The sequence below is a fragment of the Leopardus geoffroyi genome, chromosome C1, assembly GCF_018350155.1.
Source record: "Leopardus geoffroyi isolate Oge1 chromosome C1, O.geoffroyi_Oge1_pat1.0, whole genome shotgun sequence".
NCBI classification, from domain to species: domain Eukaryota; kingdom Metazoa; phylum Chordata; class Mammalia; order Carnivora; family Felidae; genus Leopardus; species Leopardus geoffroyi.
In genome coordinates, this window is record NC_059328.1 from 24,371,980 (window position 1) to 24,387,053 (window position 15,074).

Genomic DNA, 15,074 nt, shown 5'->3' on the forward strand with positions numbered 1-15,074 from the left:
AGGGATTGGTTTTCTCTTTAGCATCCTAACTAGATCACACAGTTCAAAAATGACCGACTATTGTGAAAACCACCTCACGAAAAAGGAGTTTGGAAATATTGATAAGAACAGTCAGGACTACCTAGGAAGGATGATAGACTGACCCCAGTGAATGCACCAGCCGAAATCTCTCCTGACTTTTCCTCTCTTTCCTTTCTCCCCTTTTCCAGAGCCTAGTCCTCCAATAGATGAAGTTATCAACACTCCAGGAGTGGTGGATCGGTTTGTAGAGTTTCTGAAGAGGAATGAGAATTGTACATTACAGGTGAGGACTGGTGAAGAGGGGTACCAGATGAAAGCCCCTTTTCCAAGAAATTGTAGTTGAGTGTTTCTATAGACGCATCTCTCAGGAAATAGACAAGTAATATGAGGAACTATTTAAGAGATGCTTCAGAGGTCTTGGCCTCAGATAAGAGAGCCAAAACCTCTTCTCTAAAACAATCTCGAAGGACACCAGAATAGGACAGGCTGATTATTCAGTTATAAATCAAAGGTTCTGGGGTGCCTGGCAGGCTCAGTCGATAGAGCATGCGACTCTTGATCTCAGCGTTGTTAGTTTACTTAAAATAAATATCTACTTTTTTTTTTTTTTTTAACATTTATTCATCTTTTGAGAGACAGAGAGAGTGCAAGCAGGGGGTGGTCAGAGAGAGAGGGAGACACAGAATCTGAAGTAGGTTCCAGTCTCTGAGCTGTCAGAGCCTGACGTGGAGTTCGAACTCACAGACTACGAGATCATGACCTAAGGCGAAGTCCAGACGCTTAATCGAGTGAGCCACCCAAACAGACACCCCAGTGATCTCGTACCTCTAATTACCTGTGTGACCTGAAGCAAGTCATTTAGCTCCTCTGCATCTCTCTTTTCAAAAATGAGTGATGAGTCAATGCATTAAAACTTAACCGGAAACTCAGCTGAAAGGGACTTTGAGTCACACGTGTCACTCTAGTACTGGTTTCAGAAATGAAGAATGTGAATGAAGTTCAGGAAATAAAGCAACTTCCCAAAGGACTCGGGTGCTATGGTAGTGCAGAGCTAGACTTGGGACCATTGAAGCCCAGGTCCATTCTTCCCGTTGTGTCACATCACTGCCCATACTGTGTTTTGTCATTTAAAGGAGAAGAGGAAAAGGCTCAAGTTTTAGTGTTTTAGTCAGGGGCAAGAGGCCTACTGCTCTCAACCAGCTGGTAGGCATGGCTGCTCTGTCTGGAATGACCTCTCAGTCATGGCTTAATCTCACTTCCAGTTTGAAGCTGCCTGGGCTCTAACGAACATTGCCTCTGGAACCTCTCAGCAGACCAAGATTGTAATTGAAGCAGGGGCCGTCCCCATTTTTATAGAGCTGCTTAACTCAGACTTTGAGGATGTACAGGAACAGGTAATGCTCAAGTTTGGCTTAATTCTTGATAGTACATGTATCATAATAACAACTACATTTGGTCTTTGTCCCCGGTTCCTAAAAATTCCTAAACACCTTGGAATTTTCTGAGTGATAGGAGTGTCTTTTGTTATTTATAATGGAACACACCCAATGAGATGACTGGGTGGGGTTCCTAGATAGCGTCAAGATGAGGGGGTTGTCATCAGAACCCCCAACTCTTCCATCCCTCCACCCCACCTCCCCAGAGAGCTTCTGGGTTGGTGAACACATTGATGTGGTGCCCTGCAGAGGGCACAGAAGTTCTGCACCACCCTGACCTCTCACCCCATACCTTGCCCTATGCATCTCTTCCATTTAGCTCTTTCTGAGCTGTGTCCATTACAGTAAGCTAGTAAATGAAAGTAAAGTGTTTTCCTGAGTTCTGTGAATCATTCTAGTGAACTACTGAAACTGAGGAGGGCATTATGGGAACTTTTGCATTTATAACCAGTTGGTTAGTAGTATTATGACACCCAGGAATTGCGACTAGTGTTTAAAGTGGGGGTAGTATTGTGGGCCCGAGCCCTTAACCTGTGGGGTCTGCACTAACTCTAAGCTTAATGTCAGAATTGAATTGGATTGTTGGACACAAAAGTGATGTGGGAGAATTGATTGCTGGTGTAGGGGAAAAAACATAACATTTGGCATCAGAGGTAGGTAGTATTGGAAAAAAGACACCACAGTACCCATTTCTCACTACCTACACATTGTAGAGATAAAGACACAACTTGCATTTCTTCACTGGACTTTATTGATTGGATAGAAAATGGAAAGTGGTACCAAGATTTTTTCCTTCGTTACTACATATGGAGTAGATCCTATCAGGCTGCATAAATGCAACTTTCCAATCACTCTCTTTTTCTGGAGAGTGGGCATAGGGAGGTCTTGGTTTGGCTTCTTTGGCTGCAGTACAGATGTCAGCCTATCTTTCCCACCAAGCCAAGAACTCCCAGAGGAAAGGCCGTCATAGAACAAGTGCTCAATAAGGATTTCAACAAGGAGGGTACCTGATCCTGTTCAGGATGTCTTGGACCTTGATACGGTTTTTGTCCTAGTTACTGATGGGTACTCACTCTGGTGTAAAATATTGACAGGAGCCACTAGAGTCTGTGAGTGACAGTTCCACCGTCCCCTTTTCAGGCAGTCTGGGCACTGGGAAACATAGCTGGAGACAGCTCCGTTTGCCGAGATTACGTCTTGAACTGTTCCATCCTTAATCCTTTGTTAACGTGAGTAATTATGATCATCTGCAGCTGGGGCATCTATAAGGCAGACACATGGCAGATCTTTTCAGGGCAGCTTACATTAAGATGTTAAGTAAATGCAAAAACACTAAAAGTATGCTCATTGCCAAGGTAAAAGATCGGTATCTTTTGAGAGTAAGAAGATTGTGCCACTGGTCTTTGCTGAGTACAGTCTTCTGTTTCCTGACTGTATGGCACTATAGATTCTAGTGTTGGTCATACCTACCTCATCATTGAGCCAGAAGAGAGAGGCAAGACTAGCCCATCTGGAAAAATCCAACCTTCTCTAAAGAATGCATTGATTTATCATTTTATGCATAGGTACATTGGAGAGCTCTGTTGTAAAGCACAGATCAAAGACACCATGAAGGAGCATAGGAGTCCTTCTCCCGTCCGTCCCTCCCATACCCTCAAATAGAACTTCATCTAAACCAAAACAGATAAACCGTTCTTCCGAGACCACAGCCCCGTAGACTACCACTATAACTCTTTCTTGGGCCCTTCACAGACCTTTAGCTTTTATTTCTAAGGAGAAATAAAAGTATTCCTTGTTTAGATCTCGTGGCCACGGTTAGAGGCACAGTATGTCCTACCTTAAAAGGTTTTCAGACCTACTCAAATTCCAGCCCTTTGTCCTTATTAGCTGTGGTCTTAACTAGCCACAGCTGGTCCTAATTCTCTGTGAAGATGTAGGTCAGGCCTCCTGGTCCAGACAAGCACAGTTAACTTAGGTCTCTGGGTTGGAAGACAAGGTGAGGCTGCAAAAATCTTAAGGGTCTGATTGGACTTGCTCCTGGGGTTCATAGGTGACAGCCCTGTGCCAAGGGCATCATTGCTTAGGATCTGTCTTAAGACTTTGCTGTTTCCTTCAGACTCCTTACGAAGTCCACAAGACTGACAATGACACGGAATGCAGTATGGGCCCTGTCAAACCTCTGCCGAGGAAAGAACCCACCCCCCGAGTTTGCAAAGGTAAGAGAGCTTACCAGTTCCTGAGTGAAAGCAGTTTCCTTCATATGTAGGAATTTTGATATGGGAGTTTTCAAGTCTTTGGGTTACCCCTTAGAGTCTCAGTCCCTGGGAAACTAGAAGAGGCAATTGTCAGTGAAGTAGGTGATCTCATGTATCTTGGACAGCAAAGTCAAAAAGATAGTTCTGATGGTATAATGTAGGAGAAATCTCTAGGGCTTAGAATTACTTGTAGAGGAAGGGACAGCCATGTTAGGGTTAGTGGTAGAGCTGATGTAGCCCTGTCCCTCCATGAATCTCTCTCACTCTGCTTCCAACAGGTCTCCCCTTGTTTGCCTGTGCTGTCTCGCCTACTCTTCAGCAGTGACTCAGACTTGCTGGCAGATGCTTGCTGGGCCCTTTCTTATCTGTCCGATGGCCCCAATGAAAAGATCCAGGCGGTCATAGACTCTGGAGTCTGCCGAAGATTGGTAGAGCTTCTAATGTGAGTGGTCTGATTAGAAAGTACAGATTCCCTAAGTTTCTCCCAGGCTCTAACTAAAGAACTGCAATAAGCATTCTGCTGCTCTCTGCAAAGATCTAGAGCCATGAGAGTGCTGCCAACCTTGGTGGTCGGCAGGCTGATAACTGTGTGCTGGCCCTCTACTGATCAGTTCTCCCTTCTCTGTAGGCACAATGATTACAAAGTGGCCTCTCCTGCCCTGAGAGCAGTTGGTAACATCGTCACTGGAGATGACATCCAAACCCAGGTAAGGAGGAAGAGAGCTGTTTATAGACAAAATCCTTCCCTGATGTTGGGGGGGGGGGGGGGGGGGGGGGGGATAGAGTGGGCAGTGTGGTAAGGAGAGAAAGCATGGACTTGAGTAAAAAATTCCAACTTTGACACTTCCTGTATGATTGTGGGCAACTTAGTTGCCTTCATTTCTTCTACAAGTTGGAAGCAAATCATCTTCCACTGGGAGCTTTTGAAGGAAAACTGAGTGGAGTAAACTGCCTTACTACCTGGGACGTTATAGGGTAATTCTCAAGTTTTGGAGTCCTGGTCCCCATGAGACACTAAAAGCTGCAGAACCTTATCCCTACTTCCTATAGCTTTAGAATCCTATCTCATGTTAATAATACTTCCAGTGAGGGCACAGTAGGAACAGTCCTTTGTTCAAAGGCTAGAGATCAGAGTATTGTTTAAGTCTTGAGTTGGCATAATTTGGTAGGATTCTTGACAAATTCTTAAGTGATCTCACTCAAACCCACACTCACTACCTAGGTCATTCTTGTGTCTGTGTGTGTGTATGTGTGCACGTGCGCGAGCGTGTGCATGTATGTGCGAACATTCATAACATAAATTGTACTGCTTTTACCATTAAGTGTACAGTTTAGTGGCAGAAAGTCCATTCACCTTGTTATTTGTCAACACCATCCATCCCCACAACTTTCCATCATTCCAAACTGGTTTTCTGTACCCATTTAATAATAACTCCCCATCCTCCCCACCCCTTCCTCAGCCCCTGGTAACCATCATAACACTTTTTATCTCTTAGGAGCCGATTGCTCTAGGTACGTTATATAAATGGAACTATATATAGTTGTCCTTTTTTTTTTTTTTTTTTTTTTTTTTTTTTCCCCAACGTTTTTATTTATTTTTGGGACAGAGAGAGACAGAGCATGAACGGGGGAGGGGCAGAGAGAGAGGGAGACACAGAATCGGAAACAGGCTCCAGGCTCTGAGCCATCAGCCCAGAGCCCGACGCGGGGCTCGAACTCACGGACCGTGAGATCGTGACCTGGCTGAAGTCGGACGCTTAACCGACTGCGCCACCCAGGCGCCCCTATAGTTGTCCTTTTGTGTCTACTTATTTCACTTAGCATAATGTCTTCCAGGTTCATCCGTATGTAGCATGTGTCATGCCTTCATTCCTTTTTAAGGCTGAATAGTAAGCAGTCCATTGTATGCATATATCCCATTTTGTTTATCCATTTGTCTGTTGATAGATTGCTGGGTCGTTTTCACCTTTTGGCTATTATGAATAATGCTGTGTTGAACAATGTGTACAAAAGTATCTGAGTCCCTGCTTTCAGTTCTTCTAGGTACATACCCAGAAGTGGCATTACGGGATCATATGCTAATTTTATGTTTAAGATTTTGAGAGACCACCATACCATTTTGCACACTAGCTGCACCATTTTATACCTCCAATAGCTATATACTAGGTTCCAATTTCTCCACAACCTTACCAACACTTGTATTGTCTGGGTTTTTTTATAACAGCCATCTTGATAAGTGTGAAATGGTATCTTATTGCAGTTTTGATTTGCATTTCCCTAATGATTAGCGATGTTTGGTATCTTTTCATATGCTTATTGGCCATCTGTATTTCTTCAGAGAAATGTCTGTTCAAGCCCTTTGACCATTTTTTAATTGGGTTCTTCAGTTTTTTTGTGTTTAGTTGTTAAGAGTTCTTTATACATTATGGATATTAATCCTTATCAGATATGATTTGCATATATTTTCTCCTATTCTGTGACTTACCTGTTCACTCTGTTGATGGTATCTTTTGATGCACAAAAGTTTTTAATTTTGATTATGTCCAGTTTACCTAATTTTTCTTTTATTGCCTGTGCTTTTGGTGTTCTAGGTCATTCTTAACTGTTCAGCCCTCCCTTGCCTCCTCCACTTGCTGAGCAGCCCCAAGGAGTCAATCCGGAAGGAAGCTTGCTGGACCATTTCAAATATCACTGCTGGCAACAGGGCTCAAATACAGGTACAGGCAGTGGAGGGGAGGGCAGGAGCAGATGGGAAGGCATGGGAACTTGAGCAGTTGTGGGTTATTTGCTTCCAGAAGAAAGAATTTGTTTCCCTTTAGAAATTGGGGCCAATATGTGCTATTAAAGATACTTTCTAAGAAGCCAGGCTCCTCTGTAGCTTCTCTACGGGGAGAACAGAGGATTCCCAGGAAGAGGAAGATGTCTGAATCATAACTGATTTTGTAGGCTAGATTTGCTTACTCTTTTTGAAGTGACTTTCTCTCTACCCTGCTCCCCATCTTCTCTCAGGCTGTCATAGATGCAAATATCTTCCCTGTGTTGATCGAAATCCTTCAGAAAGCAGAGTTCCGTACAAGGAAAGAGGCAGCCTGGGCCATCACCAATGCCACATCAGGAGGAACCCCTGAGCAGATCAGGTATCACATTCATTTTTCATTGTCTTGAGTGGTATGTATACTGTCCTTCTTGGTTCATGGTCTGCAGTGACCGCTAAACTGCCTTTTCAGGAATAGATATGCCCCAGATCTAAACCAGCAGCTGGTTTAACTGGTAAGATGCTAGATTGGTACTGAAATTTGGAATAGATTGCTCTAAAGCATGAACTTCTTTTCCTTCCTAGAGAATAGAGACCTATAACACAGACATCCATTTCTCCTCTATTTCTTTCTCCAGAGAAATTTAAATCCATGTAATTCCCAATTATCCATTTAAATGAAAGAGAACCAAACTGTGGCTCATTCACAACAGCTTCTTTGGGAAATCACTTTTGGGGGTGACACTTGGGAGAAACAAATAGAAAGCCACTGTATGTGTGTGTGTTTTTTGATTCTGGTTTCCGTTATCAACATGAGTAAGGGTGATGGGAACTGGACAAGTGTTTTGCCCTCAGATTGTGGCCCAGGAAGAGAAGTAGGAATAGATTCAACATATTTAAAGCCTTAGGAGAAAGGGGATAGCCGTTGGTTAAGCTTTGAAGGACACAGGGTTGCAAAAGCCCTTTGGGACAGGAAAAAGCATAAGTAAAGGCACAAGAATCAGAAATTTGGAGATGTTTACACATTTGGAAGGTAGGGTCCTTGGAAGAGAATGATGGGAGGTGATGGGAGATCATGGGTAGGAACCTGATTGTTGAGGGTCTGTTTTGTCATGCCTGTAGAGCTTGGACTGAAAATTTTAAGCAGGGAAGCAACGTGTTCAGAGTGGTAACATTACACTAAGGGGACATTAGAGATGAGAGGAATCTATGACAGCCTTCCCCATGGAAATGAACTAGACCTGGAGCATTGGGAGGACGGAGAGACTGAGATAAAGGATAGGTGGTTGTGAAGGCTCAACAAGAGGGGGTTGCTCAGAGTCCTGATGTGTGAGGGAGACCCACAGGCCCCACAGCACCTGCCTAGCACCTCCCTTGCGCTTTGTTAATTTAGAACTTGCCCGGTCTCTGCCCTTAGGTACCTGGTCTCACTGGGCTGCATCAAACCCTTGTGTGACTTGCTGACTGTGATGGATTCGAAGATTGTGCAGGTGGCCCTCAATGGGCTGGAGAACATCCTTCGGCTTGGAGAGCAAGAGGGCAAGCGCAGTGGCTCAGGGGTCAACCCCTACTGTGGCCTCATCGAGGAAGCCTATGGTATGTGCCCTCTCCCCAACCTCACCTCTGCCTTCAGTAGAGAAGTTCTAGGTCATGACCCAGGGACTGTGAGCCCCCAAAGTAGTATACATGTGAGGCTGTGGGATTTGGGGGGTCATCATTGAATGCAAAGTTCTATCCCATCATATCCTTCTCCCTCTGAGGAGCAGTAGATCAGTTCTGTTTTTTGATAGGTTCTGTCTAGTAAGTAGGTATGGCACAGATGCAAAAATAAAGCTCTAGAATTGATGAGAGAATCAGGCACTGGAAGGTATGCTTCCAGCTGAGTGTCTAGCAAGTTCCAGTAAGAGTGCTCATCTGACGACTTTAGAGAAACTAATGATTTGCCCAGGCCACACAGGTAGTTAAAAGCAGAATCAGGACTAGAACTTCTGGCTTATAGCTGACATTTTGGGCTTTTTCCTTTGGGGTTATGTAGTTTTAGGAAAAGGTCTTAATTCTCTTCTTTCGGGTCAAAGAGAGATCTGATCATATTACTTGTGTTGGTAAACATTAACATACCACAAGGAAGGAAAAACGGATAAATATTTCATGGCCCCGTGGAAAAGCAATCACAGTTCACTCTTGTCCCTCCTTCCTTTTTGCCACCATAGGCTTGGATAAAATTGAGTTTCTCCAGAGCCATGAGAACCAGGAGATCTACCAGAAGGCCTTCGACCTCATTGAGCACTACTTTGGTGTAGAAGATGATGACAGCAGCCTGGCCCCCCAAGTGGATGAGACACAACAGCAGTTCATCTTCCAGCAGCCTGAGGCCCCCATGGAGGGCTTCCAGCTATAATGTCTGCCTCCGGGGAGGGGAGGGGATGGGAAGCACCACCAACCAGCGGAAAAGCAGCCCTCTGGTGGGCGGGAAACCAGCCCCCCCATCATCAGCCACCATACACCTCTGCTGCCCTGGAAACTGTGCTCTTGACCTGCTCCGCCCCCTTCCCTGGAGGGAGCACCCTCTGGACAGACAGAACCATCTGAGGCTCACATTTGGGTTTTGTGACAAGAAGGGGACGTGTTGGGTTTTTCTTCCTTACACTATATTTTGGCTGCACATATGTCTTTAACCCAGGAGCCCCAGGGGTAGACAAAGGAGGACTGAGGTAATCAATTTTGCACCTTTTTTTAATTTTATTTTTTCTTTAGTGGTGACTTCCTTCCCTTTTATCTTCCTTCATCCTTCCCAGTTCTCTGCCCTGATCTGTGTAACTCTTATCTTGGGTACTTGAGCAGATGGAATGTTCCAGAGGTGGGGGGTGGGAGGGGAGGGGAGAAATCCAAAACAAAGTGTTCTTGCTCTGACAGAATATTAATCTTGTATGCTTGGATTGAGTTATTTAATTTTTTTTTTCTTTTGCACATTTTTCTTGTATTAAGATTGCTCTTTCCAAGAGCCATGAGTTCCTGGTTTTAGGAATCCCAGCTGCCAGCATGGTCTGGGACTAGAGGCTGAGGGGGAGGTCACCATGAGACAAAGGCCCCTTCCTCTCTCTAACCCCTTTCCAGACCTCTTTAGTTTGGGAGATCTCCTTCCCTCTCCAGGGGCAAGTACACCAGTGGGAGGGGAGGGGAGGAGCACAGGCCTTCAGATGGGGCTTCCCATGTGTCGCTACTGATCCCATGTTTCCTACCCACCTTCCTATGGTGCGACCCAACTTCATTTGTTTACTTGAAAATTCCCCTCGGAGTTGAATGAACTTCTGAGGTAGCTGTATTTTCTCCTAAGCACGAGACAGGGGGCTGTGGGCCTTCCTCTCTCCTGAGGAGAAAGTCCTTGCTCTGGTGACCCATAAGTTGCAGAGGAGGCTGGAGTGAGAGCGTCATGTATTGGGATAGCCAGGGATCCCTGCCTTTGGCCTTTCTTCTTCCTCTTCCTCTTCCTCTTCCTCTTCCATAGTTGGATCATGTATATTTTACTTCCAAAGGAGAGAATGTCAAAAAGTTCTGTATTTTTTTATATTCTATATATTAGGTAGGTCAATCTTAATTGGTCTCAAGAGGAAGAACTGTCTGTAATTTCTAGAAGTAGGATACTGTGAGGAAGACCAAAAAGAGATGGGGAAGCTCCTTTGCTCAGGGAGCCTGAGCTTGGTCCTTTTCCTCTCTGCTTAGGTTCTGGGCCACCAACCTGGGACCAACCCTTAGCGCTGGAACCTTTACATAGCAGGTCAGCCTGGTCTGATTGTCCCAGTACCTGAAGGGAGCAAGGATGGCCCCAGGGCCCAGTGAAGTCTACCACTCTAGTCCTTACTGCTAAGCGTCCTGCTTATATTAGGAAACCCAAAAAGCAGTCTGCCTTCTCAGATTCAGTCTCAAAGGCCCTGTCCACATAAGTTATCACACATGGCTGCTTCTCCAGTTATCACAGAACTTAGCAGCCTCCGGACTTTTGTGAGAGTCACTGGTATCTTTCCTGTTTGGGAATTCTTGGACCTGGTTTGGGTCTTGCCCTTCCTGGTGACAGTTACAATCCTAATGCCTTTTCTCTTTGAGGAAAGCTAGAGTGATGCTTCAGTGGCTTGCCTGCGCTTTGGTGGATTACAGGAGAGTAGAGCCCAGTTGTTGGGGAGAAGGATGGAGAAAGCTGCTGGCTAAGTGTAGACCAGCTGCGGAGCTATGGGCACAGTCGGGTCCCTGCACCAAGCTGTAGTTCCCCTTCCCCAGAGACTGTGCCACTCTTGCTCCTTTTCCCACATATCCCCCCCGGCTCAGGTTAAACCTATACCCCTCTGCTTACAGATCTAAAGTTTAGGTGCTCACTGTCGGCCATTGGTCTTGAATTTGCCCTCTCCTTCTAGTGTTGAGATCCAACTCCAGAACCATTTTCTAAGGAAGGTGGTTTGGGGCTTGTGGTTGTCACTAAAAAGTCACACCAATGCTGTTACACTTTAGTGAGTCAGATGCTATTCTTCAGCTTAAGAATGACAACTACCAACCCACAAGTAGGCAAGGGGCAGGACCCTTGTCATTTAGCCAGCTGACTCCATCACAAAACTATTCTCCTACAGTTCAAAGAAAAGCCACCCACCCCCCCGCGCGCGCCCCCCATCCTTATCCAAAGGGCAAAGCACTTTAGTAGGACCTATTTTATACATCTCAAGCAATAGTTGAGTCCCTGACATTGGGGCCAGATTTTTCTTGTGAGACATACACATCCTGCTTTTCCCAACTGCGCCTCTAAAATCTTACACTTTAGATCTGGGGCCTGTACCAGATGGAAGATTCTCTTTTGATCTTCTGGCTGCTGCTTAAAGCCAGTTTTCTCCAAGGACTTCAAAGGTGAAGTCTCCCAGGGCACAACATGAGGACAGATTTCTCATCAGATAAAGTGGCCTCTAGGAGCTTTCCTTTGTTGGTGTCTTCCTCAGACCATATTTTCCCATTATTTCCCTCTAACCTACCCTTTCAGCCAGCAGGTAAGATTCTTCCAGCCCACAGGGGCAGTAATACCACCTTCTCTGTCTCCTCCTCTCCTTTGGCCCTCTTGGGAAGCAAAACATTATTTCTGTGGCCCAGCCTTGACAGCCACTCTTTGTGGGCAGCCCCCACTTGGACTCTAGACCCTGGCCTTGGTGAAGTCGAAGGCCACTTTTTGGTGGATTTCTGAATGGATGTTGTAGGGATGAAGGGGCTCCCCAGCCTGTCGTAGGGAATAGCCTGAAAAGACATGTTTTTAGAATCTCCCTATGTTGGCACATGGCTGGTCTATCCATTTTAAGATCTCTGGTGGAGGTGGAGGTGTCTAGGTGTGGATTAGAGGACAAGGAGCCGCCTTCTTAGCTCAAGTGTTCTAGTACTGTTTTGAACAGTGCCGGCTTTTCTTTATTGCCAGCCCCTCTGGTTATCCAACCCCCTATATCTTCTCTAGTACTAATAAAGTCTCTAATCTCAGAAACCTGCCTTCAGTTCTGAGCTATCCCTACTGGCTAACTGCCTCACCTTGGTGTTGGCTACAGCCTTCCGGTAGAACCACATGGGTTCCACTTTCAGCTGGCCAGCCTAGTTACTTGGGGCATTGTGTACAAATGACCCTTCAGAGGAGCAGGCATTGATGACCTCAGCCTTCAGGAACCCTTGCTGTCTGCTCCCGCCCCCCCCCCCCTTACCTAGAACCCTTAGGCCTACTCCTACTCTTTGCCCTGGAAGCCACTTTCCCAGAGCCCTGTTTTTTGGAGCTAAACTGCACAGATTATAGCTGCTACTGTACTTGGTCAAGGAAGAGCAAAAGAAGGCTCTCAGGCACACTCTATTTCTCTCAAGCCACACCAGTTTAAAATGAAAACCGTCTTAGCAGAATGAACTGGATTTCCATTTTCTCATGTCTACTACCTGCCTTTCCTCTACATCGTAGAGTTACCCATTCTAGCAGACTAGAAGGGAAGGAGATGAACACCTAACAGTACTTACCCCTCTTCCCACAGTGTCCTTCTTTGGAGGCCTCAGCTCATTTGTTCTGGCCACATCTCCTCCCAGAGACTCATTCAGCTTGGTATCCATCATCTCTGACTCCTCAGTAGATTCATCTTGTGAGTTCAGATTCTGGAGTTTGAGTGAAGGCAGGGAGCTGTAAGGAGAACAGGCTGGCTGGAGGCCTCAGGACTGTGTGTGCCTTTGTGCCTCCCTCAAGTGCAAGGCTCAGTGTGCTGAACCATAGGAAGTGTTCATAACCAGCAGCAACATCTTCCAGGTAGGACTATCCTAGAAGTGAGTGCGTGAGACTTGAGAATTTGCTCAGAGTAGGTTTCTTCCACAGCCGTTTAGGATTTCACATTGTAGACCAATCTTGTCCAGTTTTTTGGTTTTAACTTTTGAATTCTTTTGTTAAGCCAGCAAGCTGAGAATTTGGCCCTGCGGGGATCCATGTGGTAGACACTAGCTGCTCTTTGGCCAAGGCCTTCATAAATGATTCAGTCATCCCACTGTCTACCCCCTAGCCCCACCCCCACACTAAGACCACGATAAGGGAAGAATTTGAAGTCCATATCAATCAAGTCTGTGAATTAAAGCTGTTATTTTTCCTCTGAGATGGCATTTTGCATCAGGCCTGGGGTATGTGTAGAACCAAAACTAGGTGTGGGAGTCAGCATTAACTTTTGGGTTGGGCCCAGAGCACCCAGGAAAAGGTTTGTGTAGTGTGTTACAAAGGTCTCCAGTGGGTCTGGGCCTACCGTGCTACTTCTGGGCCAGCCTGACTGCTGATGTTCACATTAGCACATACCTGAACGGCCAGACTTGCTCCCCTGTGTAGGTTAGATTTTCAGCCCTTGGGTTTGGGGAGAGAGAACTCTGCCATGCCTTGGGGGCAGTGAAGGAAGTCAAAGCTCAGATCCAGAGACTGGCTGGGAACCTCCGACTCAGGATGTCTTTAATGAGTCCACATCTACAAGAACTCTCAGGCCCTGGAGCTAGGTACTGTCTCTTTTAGCCAGCTTCTGTGGGAACTATCTGACTGAACCACTGAAGAAGCATGGGGGGTGGGAAGGCGGTATGAGGTCCCAGCCACCCAAGACAGACTGGATGTCCTTCAAAAACATATTGGGTTCCCAGCTAAAGACCCTAGGAAGCTGAATCGAAACTTTTTCCTCACTGGTTTATTCTTTCCAAATTCATTTGCTTTTAGTTTTCCAAAAACTATAAACTCTGGCTGTTTTCCATGTTCTCAGGGCCCCTGGGTAGACAGACAAAGCTTGATGATTTCAGAGCAGACATAGGCCAAGAAGCCGTGGCATTGAGTGTGCTGAGTCCAGACAAATGATATTTATATACACATCCAAATTTGAAGAGAAAATGTATTTCTTTAGGTTTCAAACACTGTACTAGATATAAAGCAAAAATAAAAACCTGTTGCAAAGTTCTAAATTGTCTTCTTTGGAATGATCCTAAACTGGAGTTTTTGGAAGTGAATGAGGAAAGGGTGTTTAAACTTAGGGCCTGACAATGGAATTAGGATTGCAGCAGCTTACTCCTGCTACAAAGAATTTTTTTAAATCTGCTTTATTGAGATATAATTGGCATACAGTAAATGGTACATATTTAAAATGTACAACTTGATAAGTTTTGACATATGCACCCGTGAAACCATCACAATCAAGACAGTGAACATATCCCATCACTTCCAGAATTCTCCACAAGCTCCTGTGGAATTCCTCCCCACCCAACCCCCAGCAACCACTGCTGTGTGTTCTGTCACAATACTTTAGTTTGCATTTTCTAGAGTTTATAGGATTTTGACATTTTATCAGCCCCACTCATAGCCCTTTGAGCCCTACTCACATTTAGATCAGTTCCAGGACAGAGATTACAAACAAGCAGCCAAAAAGCTGATTCAACCCAAAAGGAGGATTTTAATGTTTATTAATGTTTAATGTTTATTTAAACATTAATGTTTAATGTTAACATTAATGTTTAATGTTTATTTTGAGGGAGAGGGAGGGAAAGAATCCCAAGCAGGCTCCACACTGTCAGCACAGAGCCCGACGCGGGGCTCGATCCCATGAACCATGAGATTATGACCTGAGCCAAGATCAAAGAGACGCTTAACTGACTGAGCCATCCAGGGGCCCCCCTTGCTAACATTTTTTTTTTTTTTTTTAAAGATCTATCTTGAAAAATAAGCTGGCACTACTGGGTCTGAGTTTCTGCTTGAAAACAATCTGCAAGAGTTCTATTTTACCACAATCTCCACCATTCCAGTCTCCTTGACTGACTGGCAGGTATTAATATTGCTATTTTCTTTTACAGCAAAGGAGAAAATAACTTTCAACCCATGTTTCTCAAATTTTCTTATTCCTTGCCTGCCTACTCATTACCCGGCTGGCCCCCGTAGGCCACTGTTGATCCTTCCGGCTACGTTATTCCACCCATCACCCCATGCATATGTTGTTCTTATGATAACTTTATATCTGCCTAGAACACCCTCTTCCCATGGGAATCCATCAAGGCCTGATTTGTATGTTACCTCCTCAAGAGATTTCCAACATGTTTGTCTGGAAATAATCA

At 45.2% G+C, this 15,074-nt stretch overlaps 1 protein-coding gene across 2 annotated transcripts in view; it reads left to right on the forward strand.

The window, feature by feature from the left end:
- KPNA6 (karyopherin subunit alpha 6) overlaps positions 1 to 13,929 on the forward strand; it is a 64,916-nt gene extending 50,987 nt beyond the window's left edge. For both annotated transcript variants that reach the window (XM_045476501.1, XM_045476499.1), the window contains exons 5-14: positions 210 to 304; positions 1,284 to 1,415; positions 2,598 to 2,686; positions 3,574 to 3,673; positions 3,991 to 4,154; positions 4,341 to 4,419; positions 6,304 to 6,429; positions 6,722 to 6,849; positions 7,885 to 8,063; positions 8,678 to 13,929. In XM_045476501.1, the coding sequence (XP_045332457.1) occupies positions 210 to 304; positions 1,284 to 1,415; positions 2,598 to 2,686; positions 3,574 to 3,673; positions 3,991 to 4,154; positions 4,341 to 4,419; positions 6,304 to 6,429; positions 6,722 to 6,849; positions 7,885 to 8,063; positions 8,678 to 8,865 (1,280 nt within the window). In that variant the 3' untranslated portion in view covers positions 8,866 to 13,929. The remainder of the gene's footprint in view (positions 1 to 209; positions 305 to 1,283; positions 1,416 to 2,597; positions 2,687 to 3,573; positions 3,674 to 3,990; positions 4,155 to 4,340; positions 4,420 to 6,303; positions 6,430 to 6,721; positions 6,850 to 7,884; positions 8,064 to 8,677) is intronic.
- The last annotated feature ends 1,145 nt before the right edge of the window (positions 13,930 to 15,074 follow it).